Genomic DNA, 14,874 nt, shown 5'->3' on the forward strand with positions numbered 1-14,874 from the left:
CGCTTCGGAAAAGTTCCCAGGTCGTTAGGGTGGCTTCTCGGTTCTCGAACGACGTCCTGGCCGCGTCTTCCAATGCGAAGAAGACATATCGCGGTTTGTCGTCGCTGTTCCAGTTGTTAAACGTAGCGACTCTCTCGTACGTCTCAAGCCAGCCTTCCGGGTCCTCGAAAGTTGAACCACGGAACGTCGGAGGCTCCCTCGGCTGCTGTAGCACGATGGGCAATGTCGGGGCTGCCATTGGGGTGGACTTGGTGGCAATCTTTCTGGTCGTCTCAGGCAAAAGTCCGTGCTCCGGGGGCAGTTGTTGAAGACGGCGGCTTGCTCGATGGTCCGGGACTGCGTTGGTGTTGTCTTTGCGTTCCGGGCTTGGATCACGGCTTGTCGGGGGCGTCCGGTACATGGACCAAAAGCACCTCCACCAGATGTCACGTGGTGGTGACGTTAAGAACACAGTAGCAATACTGTGATAGACAAAACTAACTTTTATTGGGCGAACCTGTGCCCACAAAACAGGCTACGCTTATAGCACAACGATAGCGGCGAACACGGTCGGCGATCGTCGAAAATCTGATCAGCGGTTCAAGCGCGTCGGCTTTTATACACAATCGTCGAATGTTCCAGACTAATCGATGGGACCCGCGTGCCTTCCATAAAGTTCTACATCATTCGCGTCAGGCGAATAAATCAGATAACACAAGGTTCGGCAGCAACAGACTGCGGATAGAAGCATCGATAACTTTCCAGAAACTTCGGATACATGCAAGCGCGTCCCGCGCTGTGCGATAAGATATCTTAGGCGGTGAAACCAATATAAATACACGTGTCAATATATATATATATATATATAAATATATATATATATATATATATATATATATATATATATATATATATATATATATATATATGTATGTATATGTATGTATATGTATGTATATGTATGTATATGTATGTATATATATGTATATATATATGTATGTATATATATGTATATATATGTATATATTTCTGTATTCTGCCCCTCCTGCTTGGGCCCTCATTGGGGCCTGAAGTATTGTATAAATAAAATCAATAAATAAAGCATGGGGGTTGCTCCGCGATTCCCCGGCTGCAGCAAACCTTGTTAATTTCAAGCATGTCAAATCTCGGAGAAGGAGAACGCGCCGACAAGCTAGAAGAGAGCGTTGACAAAAGTATATATCAGGAATTAAGTCTTACACAGATGAGACAAAGGTCTGGCATAGAGTGCACAGAATAAAAGGTCGACAACCTTACTCGCTACCCTTAGTAAATACACAGGGAGATAGTATGGAAGACCAGGCGAACTTTCTAGGCGCACATTTTGAACGCATATCCAGTTCGCCGCACTACTCTGACACATTTCAAAGACCAAAAACACGAATAGAACGGCAGCCATTAGTACGAAAAAGTGCATGAAAAGTGAGGTGTGCAATAGACCATTTGGCATAGCAGAGCTTCAAGAAGCACTAAACGGCTGCAACAAATCTGCCCCGGGCTCTTACCGCATCATATAGGAAATGTTAAAGCACTTGCCAACTGAAACACAAAAAAAACTTCTTTTTCTTTACAATGGTATATGGTCTTCCGGCCAGATTCCCTCTGTCTGGAAAGAGTCCATTATAATTTCCATTCTGAAATAGGGTAAGGACCCTTGCTTGACAAGCAGTTATAGGCCGACAGCGTTGACAAGCTGCCTATGCAAACTCTTTGAAAAGATGGTGAATAAACGCTTGCTCCACTATCTTGAAACCAACAAAATATCAAACCCATACCAATGCGGTTTTAGGGAAGGTAGGTCGATGACAGACCAGCTTATCCGCGTGGAAATGTACATCCGTGAAGCCTTTATCCACAAACAATTTGTCGTATCTCCATTCCTTGATATGGAAAATAATAATAATATTTGGGGTTTTACGTGCCAAAACCACTTTCTGATTATGAGGCACGCCGTAGTGGAGGACTCCGGAAATTTTGACCACCTGGGGTTCTTTAACGTGCACCTAAATCTAAGCACACGGGTGTTTTCGCATTTCGCCCCCATCGAAATGCGGCCGCCGTGGCCGGTATTCGATCCCGCGACCTCGTGCTCAGCAGCCCAACACCATAGCCATTGAGCAACCACGGCGGGTGATATGGAAAAGGCATATGACACTACGTGGCGCTTTGGGATCCTTCGGGATCATTCTGGAATGGGTATACGCGGCAATTTGCTGACCATCATTGGGAGCTACCTGTCTGACAGAACATTTCGCGTTAGAGTTGGCAATGTGCAGTCTCGATCATTCTCACAAGAGACAGGTGTACCGCAGGGTGGAGTGCTGAGCTGTACACTCTTTATTGTGGAAATGAACTCCTTGCATACCATCATACCTCACACACTCTTTTACTCAGTTTACAGATAGTTACAGTTTTACTCAGTTACAGATAGCTTTTAGGTCATGCAACCTCAGCATCTGCGAGAGACAGCTACAGCTTGACCTAAATTACTCTTAAATTTAATGCTATGTATTGTGTAATATATGCATACCATTTTGTTCACCTTTGTATATTTTCTGGCTTTGATTACCTGTTGCTTTTTTTATTAGCATTATTACAGTGTATAACGTTACTTTTATGCCTACTACATTGTCTGCCTCTGCTAACTGCATGTTTAATATGTCTAACCTTATTATTGCGCTAATTATTATTGTTACACTGCAAGATAACTATGTATGCCCTTCCTGTTATGATCCCTGATGGGATCGACAGTATGAATAAATGAATAAATAAATAAATAAATAAATAAATAAACACACTCTCAAAGTGGTCAGAAGAAAATGGTTTTAAATTTTAACCCTCAAAAAAGCACATGTGTTCTCTTCTCAACAAGAGAGACATGTCACCGGAACCCGCCATTGACCTTAACGGAGAACGACTATCGGTCAGCCTTGAACATAAATTTTTAGGTATTATTTTGTACACAAAACCTAATCTTATTCCCCACTTGAAATATCTTAAAACGAAGTGCCTGAAGACTATGAACCTGCTGAAGCTACTTTCTCGAACAACCCGGGACAGTGACAGGAGGTGTTTGCTTAGCCTGTATAAGAGCCTTGTACGATCAGGCCTCGACTACGGAGCCGTGGTGTACCAATCCACATCGGACAGTGCTCTCAAAATTCTCGACCCAGTCCACAATCTAGGTATACGGCTGGCAACAGGCGCATTTAGGACAAGCCCTGTGGAAAGTCTGCATGTCGAAGCGAATGGTCCTTACACCTACGCAGAACATATCTAAGCTTGTGCTACTTTTTAAAATGTAAATCGAATAACGAACATCCATGTTACTCAACTGTACTTGACCTGTCTTCCGCAAGACTTCACCATAACCGCCCATCCGTCCGAGCTCCTCTGTCTGTGCGCTTAGAACAACTGGCTAATGAAACCGGTATTCAACATCGAGAAACAGCCCTAATGACTCCCACTAACCTTGCACCACATTGGGAAGGGCAGACTATCCAGTGTGATATGTCTTTCGTCGCAATAACAAAACATGCTCCTGAGGTGCATATACATTCACACTTTCTCGAACTTCAGGCGAAGTACTCCTGCGCGGAGTTTTATACAGACGCTTCAAAGTCTACTTATGGTGTAGCTTACGCAGCGCTCGGACCTTTATTTTCAACGTCCGGTGCGTTAAATCCAAACACCAGCATTTTCACAGCGGAGGCATACGCGATCCTCTCTGTTGTCAAACATATAAAACAAACAGCTATAACAAAGGATGTCATATTCACAGACTCATTAAGCGTTGTTAGTTACATATCAAGTCCTTGAAAACACAAAAAATATATCCTTAATGAAGTGTACAACCTTCTATGTTCAGCATACATGTCGAACCAAATGATTGTTCTTTGTTGGGTCATAGAGGTTGGGCCATAGAGGCCTAGGAGGCAACGTAGCTGCTGACTAAAGGGCTACATCCGTACCTTTTTGGGATGCAAACATTAATATACCTGTACCGTACACAGACCTTAAGCCATCTTTACACCATAAACTACGGAAATATTGGCAACGGCAATGGGAGACTCGGGTATCCAACAAGCTGCATCTAATCAAACCAAAAATAGGGAACGGGATCTCTGAGAAAACAAGACACCAGGAAGTACTGCTCTGTCGATTAAGGATTCGGCACACCTATAGCACTCACTCGTATGTTCTAGCTAGAAATAACCCTCCGACATGCACTAGGTGTGGAAGTAGCCTTACAGTCTTTCAAGTTCTCATTCAGTGCCCATTATTAGAAGAGGAGAGAAAAAACTTCTTCCCTTCCTTATGCCGGCATAATATACATTTGCACTCAATATTCGTTTAAGGCAATGACCCTTTATTTAATTTTAAATCAGTACTCAAGTTCTTAGAAGAAACGAATACCATAGAAATCATTTGGCCAGGCTATTTGTAGCACAGACTCTGCATAGAGGTGGTAGCTGCAATGAAATCGCTTGCAGAGCACATGCCTCGTAGCCCTTGCGCTGAAGGGCTCTGTAGAGGCACTGGTGCTGCTATATATTAACATGTTTTAATATCTAATCCTTCACAACGTACCTTTACAACCATAGGACTCACTTTTCATTGACATTATTTTAATAGATACATATGTTACACCATTTACAGCGAATATTTTAGGCCAATATACAGCCACTCCATTTCCGCCATATTCAACAATACTCATTACCATTCATCAGCAAATGTCATGGTGCTCTTTGGACATTTCTGGCCCTTGCGCCAAGAAACAATATCCATCAATCAAGAGTCGTGGCCATGGATGATCTCTTGCTTCTATTGCGATGTAATAGAGGTAGAACTCAGCGGTATTTATTTGATGCATGTGCTCGGGTAATTAGATTAGAGGCATCCAGAAGTGCAACTTCACATCGGCTGAATTTCTCGCACCCGATTAGCTGTACAGTCGATGCAAGATTGTATAAGACAGCGGGCTCATGTCCACGCCGGCGACAGTCTCGACACCTGCGAACTGGCAAAACCTAGGTGTGAAATGACATATTCTGCAGACATGATCGCCACCCCATTACTTACGTGCTATTACGCTTGTCTGCTTTCAGTTGTCAAGTCTGTTTAGGAATACGTTAAGGCATCCGAAGGTCCGACAGTGATTGATTACATCTGTCAGGGTGTGCACAGTGTCCTTGCATGTAGGAATATTATGAACGTCCTTCTCTACAATTATTTCGAGGTGCCCGCCCTTGATCCTTATCTTTAATATGGACCTCCACTAGAGTGGAATATGAAGTTCTACGTGCCAAAACCATCATCTCATTATCAGGCACGCCATAGTGGAAGACTCTGGACTAATTTTGACCTTAACGTGCACCTAAATCTAAGTACACGTTGTTTTTTTTTTACATTTCGCCCCCATAAAATGCAGCCGCCGGGTCCGGAATTTGATTCCACGACCTCGCGCTTAGGAGCGCACCACCAAATCTACCAAAGCCCCCGAGCAACCACGATGAGTACTGGGACCCATCGGCTGCAGCAACTTCAGTATTTGTTATATGTATTTTGCGCATGTCTCCCATGACTCTGGAGACAGCTGCATGAACTGCCCATCTATTTTTGCGGTTGCATCACCTCAAACACATTTTGATGTCTTACGATGTTAATGTACCTACATGGTTCACATAGGAGCAGTCCCCTGGATCAAGTATTATGTTTATCATCTGGGCACTGGAATTTCAACAGGTGCCTGGTTGGCAGCAGTTAAGAGCAGTGTTAAACATTGTCACCTACTTTTCAGGCGATGGTCTTTGCAGTGTTGCCAAAGCGACAACGGCTGCTAACTGTAAACGCCAGAATTCTCTGCATAGGTTAGCGAAAGCCCGGCCAGTAGGAGACAAACTAGGGGTGTCTTGCTCCGTAGGCTTCGTCTGCAGCAGGAAGATGGTACACTACACTGCTCAAGCGTGTAGAGGAAGACATCGGCGTGTACTTAGTGATTTGAACGACTCGTTCAACTACATTACGATAATTATTTATCTATGTTAGTGAACGCGACCTGTCGTAGCAATATATTTACGAAAAAAATATTTCACTGCCGATTACGATACTTCGTAATGCGAATTTTGAGCCCAGATCCTTAGGTGTTTTGAATTCGCGGTATATCGTGGCAAATAATTTCACTGAGCGACAGAGTGCTCTCTCGGCGGCGCTGAGCCTCTGCTCTGGCAACTCGTTTGGCAGCGGCGGCAGACCAAGCATTTCCTCCTGTGCGTCGCTCAATGTCGAGAGGAGGAGGAGGAAGTAACCTTTATTGCCCAAGAAAGAGTAATTCAGCAGTCGGGCCGGATGTCTTCATCTCCTAATGGTTGATGCCGATCTCCGGCCTGCATGGTTGGCGCCCCTATTCCAGGGCACCACTGAGCCTGGCTGCTCGTCGGGCATGATCCACCAGCCTCCGATGGAGGCTAGGGTCGCCGCTGGAGAGCACGCTCTCCCACTGCTCCGCACTCGGATTTTCTATTTTGTGGAATGCCTTATTCGTATTGCACTCCCATGTGATGTGATAAAGTGTGGGTATTGCGCCACACCACGGGCATGTGTCCCTGTATTGACCTGGGAACGAAAAGAAATCGTGAACACGGGAGCTCGCGCGGAGCACATTCTCTAGCGGCGGCGGCGCTGCAGTAGCGCATGCACAGTGGGTCCGAAGCCAGTGCGTAAATTCTCGTGATGGCTACGCTCTCGTTCATCGCCAGTAATAAACTATGAAGATAGCTTTCGCTTCCTCTAAACTCGCCTGAGACGTCAGTTGTGAGCGCATATTTCGTTCGGCGATTCCGGCGTTCGTAGGCCCAAAGAGACGCGTCCGCATAGAAGCGAGAGCATCACGCTAGTAAAATTCTACCATCGGGAACACGATGGCTGCTGATGGATTGTCTTGGCTTGTATACGCTTGGTACGAGACACTAAACGACGGGCTGTTTTCTTCTTCCTTACGTTTGCGTTCCCCTACGGTAAATTAAATGTCTTGAAGGTACTCGCACCGTGACGAGTCCCTTAGCGTTAAACGCTAAAGTGCTTGCGTTTAACGTACGTAAGGCGACAAACGTTGCTGTAAAATGTTCTATTGTTAGAAAGTGACAATATCTCATAGTGCGCTATTTATCACTCAATCGGTCCACTTCAAGTTAATAAAATTACAACATAGAAAATATCCAGACGGCGGTCCTAAACTCCATGCCTGGACCGGTAACCTCGACTTCATGCACTTGGCTTCTGCTACTAAGGCGAAAGCCTCAGAGCTCTGTCGCGTTATTATTTACATAATATATTACGTGATTCAAGGAAGGCCAGAAGCAAACCAAAGCATTCCCAGCCCTGTATAAGAGATGGTTAATGATTAGCAGAGTTAATGATTGATAAGTGATTGTGTTAAGAAAATGAAGGATTAAGGCTGATTAAGGGGATTAAGGGGCATTAAGGTCGATTAAGGTGTTTTAATGAGGAATAAGGTGGGCTAAGAGGGATTAGGGAGGAAAAAAGTGAATCACAGTAGGCTTTACAAGGCTACTTCGCGTCTTTTAGGCGATAGCTAAGGACATCTGGTATTTGTTTCTGTTCCCAGGTGGAGGCACTCGGTCTTCGACTTGTCGTGCACTTATGATCCTTCCAGAAACACCTTCGGTAAGGCAGGCACTTTTTATATTGTCACATTGTCTAGTGACAGTGAAGAGCCAGACAATAGTGAAAACTGTGAGCAACGAAAACTGCCTGTTTATTGGGTGAACCTGTGCTCTGAAAAGCAAGCCACACTTAATGCACAATGATAGCGGCGAGCACCATCGTTAGTCATCGAAATTCGATCTGGGGTCAAGCTCCTCGGCTATTTATGCATGACTCGTCGAAGATTGCCGAGCTGGCTGGTGCTCGCTTGCCTTACAGAATATACAACAGTATTTACATTCATCTCAATTCACAAGGAGCGATGACAGCATAGACAACAGATAGAATCGATGAGAGCAATTGAAAATGCTCGGTTAAGTGTCTTGGCGTGGCAGGTGTGTCTTGCGCTGAGCAATAACTTTTAATTTCTGTCCGCTAGAGAAAGACGGTCACCAGAAAAGTATATAAAAAAGTAGGCTTGTCTATTCCTTTTAAAAAGCATCGTCCTGATGCTACGAATATAACACGGGAGCAAAAAACAGAAAAATGATTAGCAAAGAAAAATAACAAAGCAACAGCGAAATAACCCGCCAGAGCTCGTTAGCGCTGGTAGAACGGCTCAAGGCGCACTTCATTACTTCAGCATTACTTCAGCTCGTCAATGGCGCCGTTGTGATTGCGTAATGCCGTCTCACACGACATCATATATTTCAGTGCGTCAACACCTCAAAGGATCTTGTCGGGTTGGGAATAGCGTCACTAACGTTTTGATGACAGAGCACCAAATGACCCATTGAGGGAAAAAGCCGGCGTCTGTAGCAGCGAAGCAACTAAGTTCCCATTGGCTGCTACGTCACGTCACGGGCGCACCTCGACGGCCATGACGAAACGATGTTGCGTGAGGGAAGAGGGCATCGCCAGCGCGCCTCGATGGAGCAGGTACCGTGCCGTGAGGCGAGACGGATTGTCGTCGGCGAGCTAGTCGCGTGACGCGCACGTGCGGGTGCCGCCGTATCGCTCTAGGAAGCCGGAGCGCGCTCCGTATGTCTCTCACCACCCCGCTAGGCCTAGGTGGCCGCTGCGGCTTCCTCGGTCTCTGGTCGCGCGAAACGTCGGTGGCATGCGGCGTTGGCACCGCTGGCAGCTACTGCTTACTGGCTTGAGCAGCACGTACTGCTATGGTACGTTACTCGCAGCACAAGCTCGAAGGACCGTTCAGCGGTATTCAATTGGACATTAATGCTTTCGCATTCACAACTCGGAAGAATTGCTTATAGGTATCCCCGGAATTTTTTTCACTTAGTCCTCGTTGGCGTATCGCTGTCCAAACCAAAAAACAGTCGCCGGGTCGGTAATGTACGTAGCACCGTCGAAGATTGCAGCATCGGGTGTCCATCCTTTCTGGTTCTTGATTCGCATGAGCGAGCTGTACTTCGTCGGCGCGGTGCAGATGTAGATGGCGACGTCGAGATTATCTTTGGCAGTGACGTGCAGCAGCATGGCGTCGATAGTTGTCGCGTTCGTGCCCTAAACGAGCTTGAACAGCATGTCTTGCGTCGTTTTTGCGTTGCCGTGTTCTAAGCGAAAGTTGCATATGCGGAAGGATGGCATCTCTCGTCTTGTGTTCGGCGTCGACGTACAAACGTAAAATGTCGGTGAGCGTTCAGCCGTTCCACTAGACCGTTTGTCTGTAGTTTATAGGAGATTTTCCTCCATTGACTTGTCTGGCTATATTGCAGGTTGGCTTGAGTAAGCTCTGGTGTAAAAACCGTTAGACTCTCGTTGATGAGAACTTAGCAGGCACCATGTCACAGCAGCATGTTTTAAAACGAAAGCTTTACTAACCTCGGCGAGCCTAGTTTCGCCGTCGCCGCGAATTTGACCTTCATTTGACCGCAGCTGCACTGTAGCCTTAGCAACGCATCACTTGAATCGCTGCGCCGAGCTCCGGTGCCGCCGCGTGCGCTAGCAGCTGCCGTGGCCACCAGCTTGGCGCATGCGCTCTCCGTGACTGCTTCGCCGCCTGACCACTTGACTCGCCGAGCGATGATGAAGAATGATGATGATGAATGTTATGAGCGTCCCCTTTGGAACGGGGCGGTGGGTTGCGCCACCAAGCTCTAGCTACCAAGCTCTTGCGCTCCTCTTAGCGCTTGGCTAAGAGGAGCGCCGCGCTCGCCTAGTCAGTGCGAGCTTAGCGATGGATGAGAGCGTTGCGCGGGAGACTGAGCTATCGTCGCCAAGCCGCGTCTGACCACCCCGCGGATATCGCCCGGCGAACTGCTTCACTGGAGAGGGTCCGGAATGCAACCGGCGTCGCGCCGTTGAGATCAATGGAGCGATCGCGTTCGCGCTCTGTCCGTTTGTGCTTCGATGCTGCGCATGTTCGCGGCGTCTCTTTGCGTGTCTAGCAATTGAATTTTCCTTGTGGTAGAACAGGCGTCCCAGCGTCGAACGATACGTATCTATCGAAACGTAATCGCAGTCATGTATAGCCACTGACCTAGGCACAAAAAAAAATTATGGGGTTTTACGTGCCAAAACCACTTTCTGATTATGAGGCACGCCGTAGTAGAGGACTCCGGAAATTTCGACCACCTGGGGTTCTTTAACGTGCACCTAAATCTAAGTACACGGGTGTTTTCGCATTTCGCCCCCATCGAAATGCGGCCGCCATGGCCGGGATTCGATCCCGCGACCTCGTGCTCAGCAGCCTAACACCATAGCGACCTAGGCACAGCCGTCATATCTAGCTTAACGATGATTGCATACCTAGGTATAATAATCACAGCTAAATCAAACGTTAACTAAGTGAAACCAAGACTTAACCAGTCTAAACCAAACGTTGGCTTCGCATATCCATGGATAGCTGAGCTAACCCGCATGCAATTTTTTTACCAATAATTTCGCGATTTCGGCCGCCGCACCTTTTGGCAGCGCTTTCGTTTCTGTATACCAGGTGAGGTACTCAGTCGCCACGACGGTCCACTTATTGCCAGATGCTGACATAGGGAAGGGCCCCAAGAAGTCCATACCGATTTGTTGGAACGGTCGGCAAGGAGGTTTCATTGGCCGTAGCAATCTAGCTAGTGTTGTTGGCGGTGTCTTAGTCACTGACAATCTCTGCATGTCTTTATGTAACGGGCGACGTGGGCAATAAGGCGCCGTCAACAATATTTGTGTTGTGTCCCTTCAAGCGTACCTGAACACCTGAGGTACTGCATTGTCAGATCATCATGCAGGGCGTGCAGAACTTCTAGATCGCAATGCTGAGGCCACAACAAAAAGTTGAGGAGAAGCTCTTCTTTACGAGGACGTGCTTCTGTAGCGAAAACGACTACAATTCACCCTTAAACACGGACACAGTGCGGCTTCTCTCCCGAGTACTCTATAAGGGTTCTTAGCTCCGAGTCAATACGTCGCTGTTTGGTGAAGTCGTCTGTGCTAACTGCTTCCAGGAACATCTCATCGTCTTGTTCGTCATGCGGCGGCGGGTCGATGGGGTCTCGAGACAGGCACTCGGGATTAGATTGTTAACGCGACAGTGTTAAGGACCCTGTGTTGCAGAAAATAGGGCGCCGAATCATTCCGAACCAGGCGGCCAGGGGTAAATCTCCGCATGACTGCCATTGGCTAGTTTCAAGCAGACGCTGTTTCGAAGCTAACGCCAAGGTCCCCTTCAGTTACGGCCCTAACAGGAGGGCGATGCTCCAGCAAAATGGTAGCACACACGATTGTTTACGTTATCGTGGCAACAGGAACAGCAGCCGCGCGGCGCCTCCTCCCCCTGGCGCTTTTATCTTTTCGTTTTTATTATGCCGACCTGCTCCATTCCCTTTCCCCTGTGCCGCACGCGCCGCTTACTTTTGTTTTTGCCTGTACGCGGCGCGTTCTGGGTTTTTTTTTTTTTCTGATCGCGCGCGCACTACGGCGCACCACGAGCCAGCTCGCAAGCAATGCCAATGCGCGCGGTGCGCCGTGGGCTAAGAGTTGGCACGCACGCAGTCTTGCCCATACTTATACCGGCATGTGCCGAAACATAAAAAAATCCACTTCCAACACAACAGAGCATTGGTCTCGCTCTATTGACTTTGTTTCCGAAAACAAAGATTTTTCTTATAACGTGGTGTGATACACGCTAAAAAAATGAACAAAAGTGAAAGGTGCATGACATATAGATGAGTACTAAACACAAAAGTTCACAGACAGTGAAATAATAAAAAAACGCTAGATAACGCCAGGGACATTTCATATACACACACATAAAAAACAAGAGTTTTATATAACGCCCTCAAGACCAAAATGTAGCCGAGCTTCTGATATATGCACTGAGATATTGCACAAAACTGGAGCACGCTGTTGGAACCTCAGTGCTGACACCCGTTATTGCAATCGGACCGCTGGCGCCCGTTGTTGCAAATGGGTCGCAAGCCCCAAGGGTAGCGTTGGCCTGGCGGCCTGGGGCACCACTGGAAGCATCCGAAGGTCCTGGCAAAGCATGAGACGACTGCTAACAGAACAACTTGTTTATTCTAGCATCGCAAAAGAGCGGGCGGTCAGGTCGACCGAAGTGGAGAGACGGGAGAGCACGTTACTCAACAGAAGAAATCGGAGCCTCTCTCCTGGCGTCCGGGGGCAGCTGCTCTTATACTCTTGGCGTCGCGGGCAAGAAGGAAGGTCACGGGACGACACCACGTGACAGCGAGGCACGGACGGACTGAGACATGTAGAGACGAGTGTAGTGACGCATCAGCCGGGCCGGCGCCGGTCAGACCTCCTCGCTTCACACTTGGGGAGCTCCTCTCCCCGGCTGCCGCGCTTTGACAAGCGTGGGCACACACACACACACGCACACACAAAGACACGTGGCACTGAACATGCCGGGACGCGCTCGGCGGGGATGCGTCGCGGCCGCTCCGAACGGGCCAAAATATCCGCCGCTTTGAACGAAGCTCCGGCGTACGTTGCATCCGCGCCGGCTTTATCGCGCGTCGTAGGCGAAACGTAACAGACCGCCCCGCCGGGGGAGGGAGATCCCGATGGTCAGGGGACTGCATCCGCTGTCCGGAGGGATGTCGCTCGATGATGCTCATAACCGAAGTCGGTCGTCCCTCGGCGTTTCTTGAGCGCAGCGCACCGAGAAGGCCTCGTTCTCACGTTCAGGTTCACACAGGACACTGCAAAGTGACTTCGGGAGAGTTGCCATTTTTGTTCTCGTTACCCAGCAAGCGTTAGAACTGCGCCGAAACTCAGCCGCTCAGTCAGCAAGCACGGCACAACCCTCACTAAGCCATGCCAGGCTCTTTCCCCTTTTATACTACTGCCTAGTTCCTGACAGTAGTCTATAGCAGCACTCAGAACGCGTCCACAAATCGGAAAATTGCACTGGAAAGCACATCATCACTTTGAAACACTACACAAAAGCAATATGTTAAAAATCCTGCCTCAGGAAGAAAAACATCAATAACAAACAATTTTGAGGCTGATTCCCACGTTAGGGGCTTCGACTTAAGCCATCGGCGTTACCGTTGAGACTCCCCTTTTTGTAACGCACCTCAAAAGAATGTTGTTGCAAAGCGAGGCTCCAGCGCAGGAGGCGGCCATTTGTGAAACAGATGGTCTGCAGCCTTTGGAGAGGGCAGTGATCCGTTTCGAAGCATGCGAAGCTGAGATCGCAGCGAGCGACCCTACACTAGCTCAGCAGGCGGCGCGGTCCTCAATGCAAACATCATTCCAGGCAGAAACAGCTCCCAGTCAGTTTGTTGTTCAAACCACAATGCTCTCAACACGCGCTTCATGACGGAGTGGAGCTTCTCTACGGAATTCGACTGGGGGTGGTGCACTGAGCTGTGTAACAGCTTTACCCCGCACCTTTCGAGAAAGGCTGTCGTCAAAGCGCTAGTAAACACTGTGCCCTGATCTGATTGGATTTCCGCAGGAAAACCAACTCGCGCAAATATGGACAGTAGTGAATTGATATTCTCAACTGAGCTGAGTTCTTTAAGCGGCACTGCTTCAGGGAACTTTGTCGCTGGGCAGATCACAGTCAAAATGTGTCTGTACCCCGCGGCTGTTACCGGCAGAGGTCCCACTGTATCAATAACGAGCCGTCTAAAAGGCTCCGTAATGATAGGTACCAACTTCAACGGCGCCCTCGATTTGTCCCCTGGTTTGCCCGCCCGCTGACAGGTGTCACATGTCTTCACAAAGTGGTCTGCGTCCCGAAAACACCCTGGCCAATAGTACTCTTGCAAGAGACGGTCCTTAGTTTTCTTAACTCCTAGGTGTCCGGACCACGAACCCCCATGCGACAAGCGCAACAGATCCTGACGGTAGCACTGAGGCACGATCAGCTGATCGAACTCCACTCCCCTGCGGTCTAGATACTTCCGGTACAGGACCCCACCTCTTTCCACAAAGCGAGCATTTTTCTTGGCGATACCTTCCTTGACAATGCAGCGTATGTTTTCTAGGCTGCCATCCTTCTTTTGCTCGGCTATCAAAGCCGACCGGCTGACTTTTAGCAACCTATTAAGTCCGTCTGACGTAGGCACGATGAGCAAATCTGCAGATAGCTCTTCTAACTTTCCCGTATCGGGAATTTCCTCTCCAGTATCTGGTGCCTTTAACGCTACAGGCTCAATTTTATTCAGTTCGGGCGTGCTCTGAATATCAGCTTACTGCGCCTCTGACCCTTTCTCATCGTTCGACAACGTCGGCCCCGCAACTACCGCCTTTGCAGCGAGCTCCGGAACCTTCGATCTGGTTAAGGCCTGAACGCTAGCCTCACGAAACAAAAGCCCCTTCTCGCGCAGGAGGTGATCGGACCTGTTCGAAAATAGGTACGGGTACTGGGGGGGGGGGGGGGGGGGGCAGCATAGATGACACTGCCGCCTCCGTCTCAAGTGCTCCGAAAGGTCCTTCAATAAGCACTTTTGCTACGGGCAGGCACACGCTATGAGCTTCCACGGCTTGTTTGATCCATGCGCACTCGCCCGTGAACATATCGGGTTCTACGTAAGAGGGGTGAACTACATCCATCGTAGCTGCGGAATCGCGAAGCACTCGGCACTCTTTCCCGTTCACGAGGAGGTCTCGCATGTAAGGCTCGAGAAGCTTCATGTTCTCGTCAGTGCTGCATAATGACAAAAACACGACTTTTGTTTTTGTTTCCGGACACTGCGCCGAAAA

General features: G+C 48.3%; 1 protein-coding gene across 1 annotated transcript in view; it reads left to right on the top strand.

Moving 5' to 3' along the window:
* The window catches only part of LOC139055666 (neprilysin-1-like), a 448,216-nt gene that overhangs the window by 257,663 nt on the left and 175,679 nt on the right, over nt 1-14,874 (top strand). The window contains exon 13 of the mRNA XM_070533195.1: nt 7,646-7,704. Coding sequence (XP_070389296.1) covers nt 7,646-7,704 — 59 coding nt within the window. The remainder of the gene's footprint in view (nt 1-7,645; nt 7,705-14,874) is intronic.

This window comes from Dermacentor albipictus, chromosome 2, assembly GCF_038994185.2.
Source record: "Dermacentor albipictus isolate Rhodes 1998 colony chromosome 2, USDA_Dalb.pri_finalv2, whole genome shotgun sequence".
Classification (NCBI taxonomy): Eukaryota; Metazoa; Arthropoda; class Arachnida; order Ixodida; family Ixodidae; genus Dermacentor; species Dermacentor albipictus.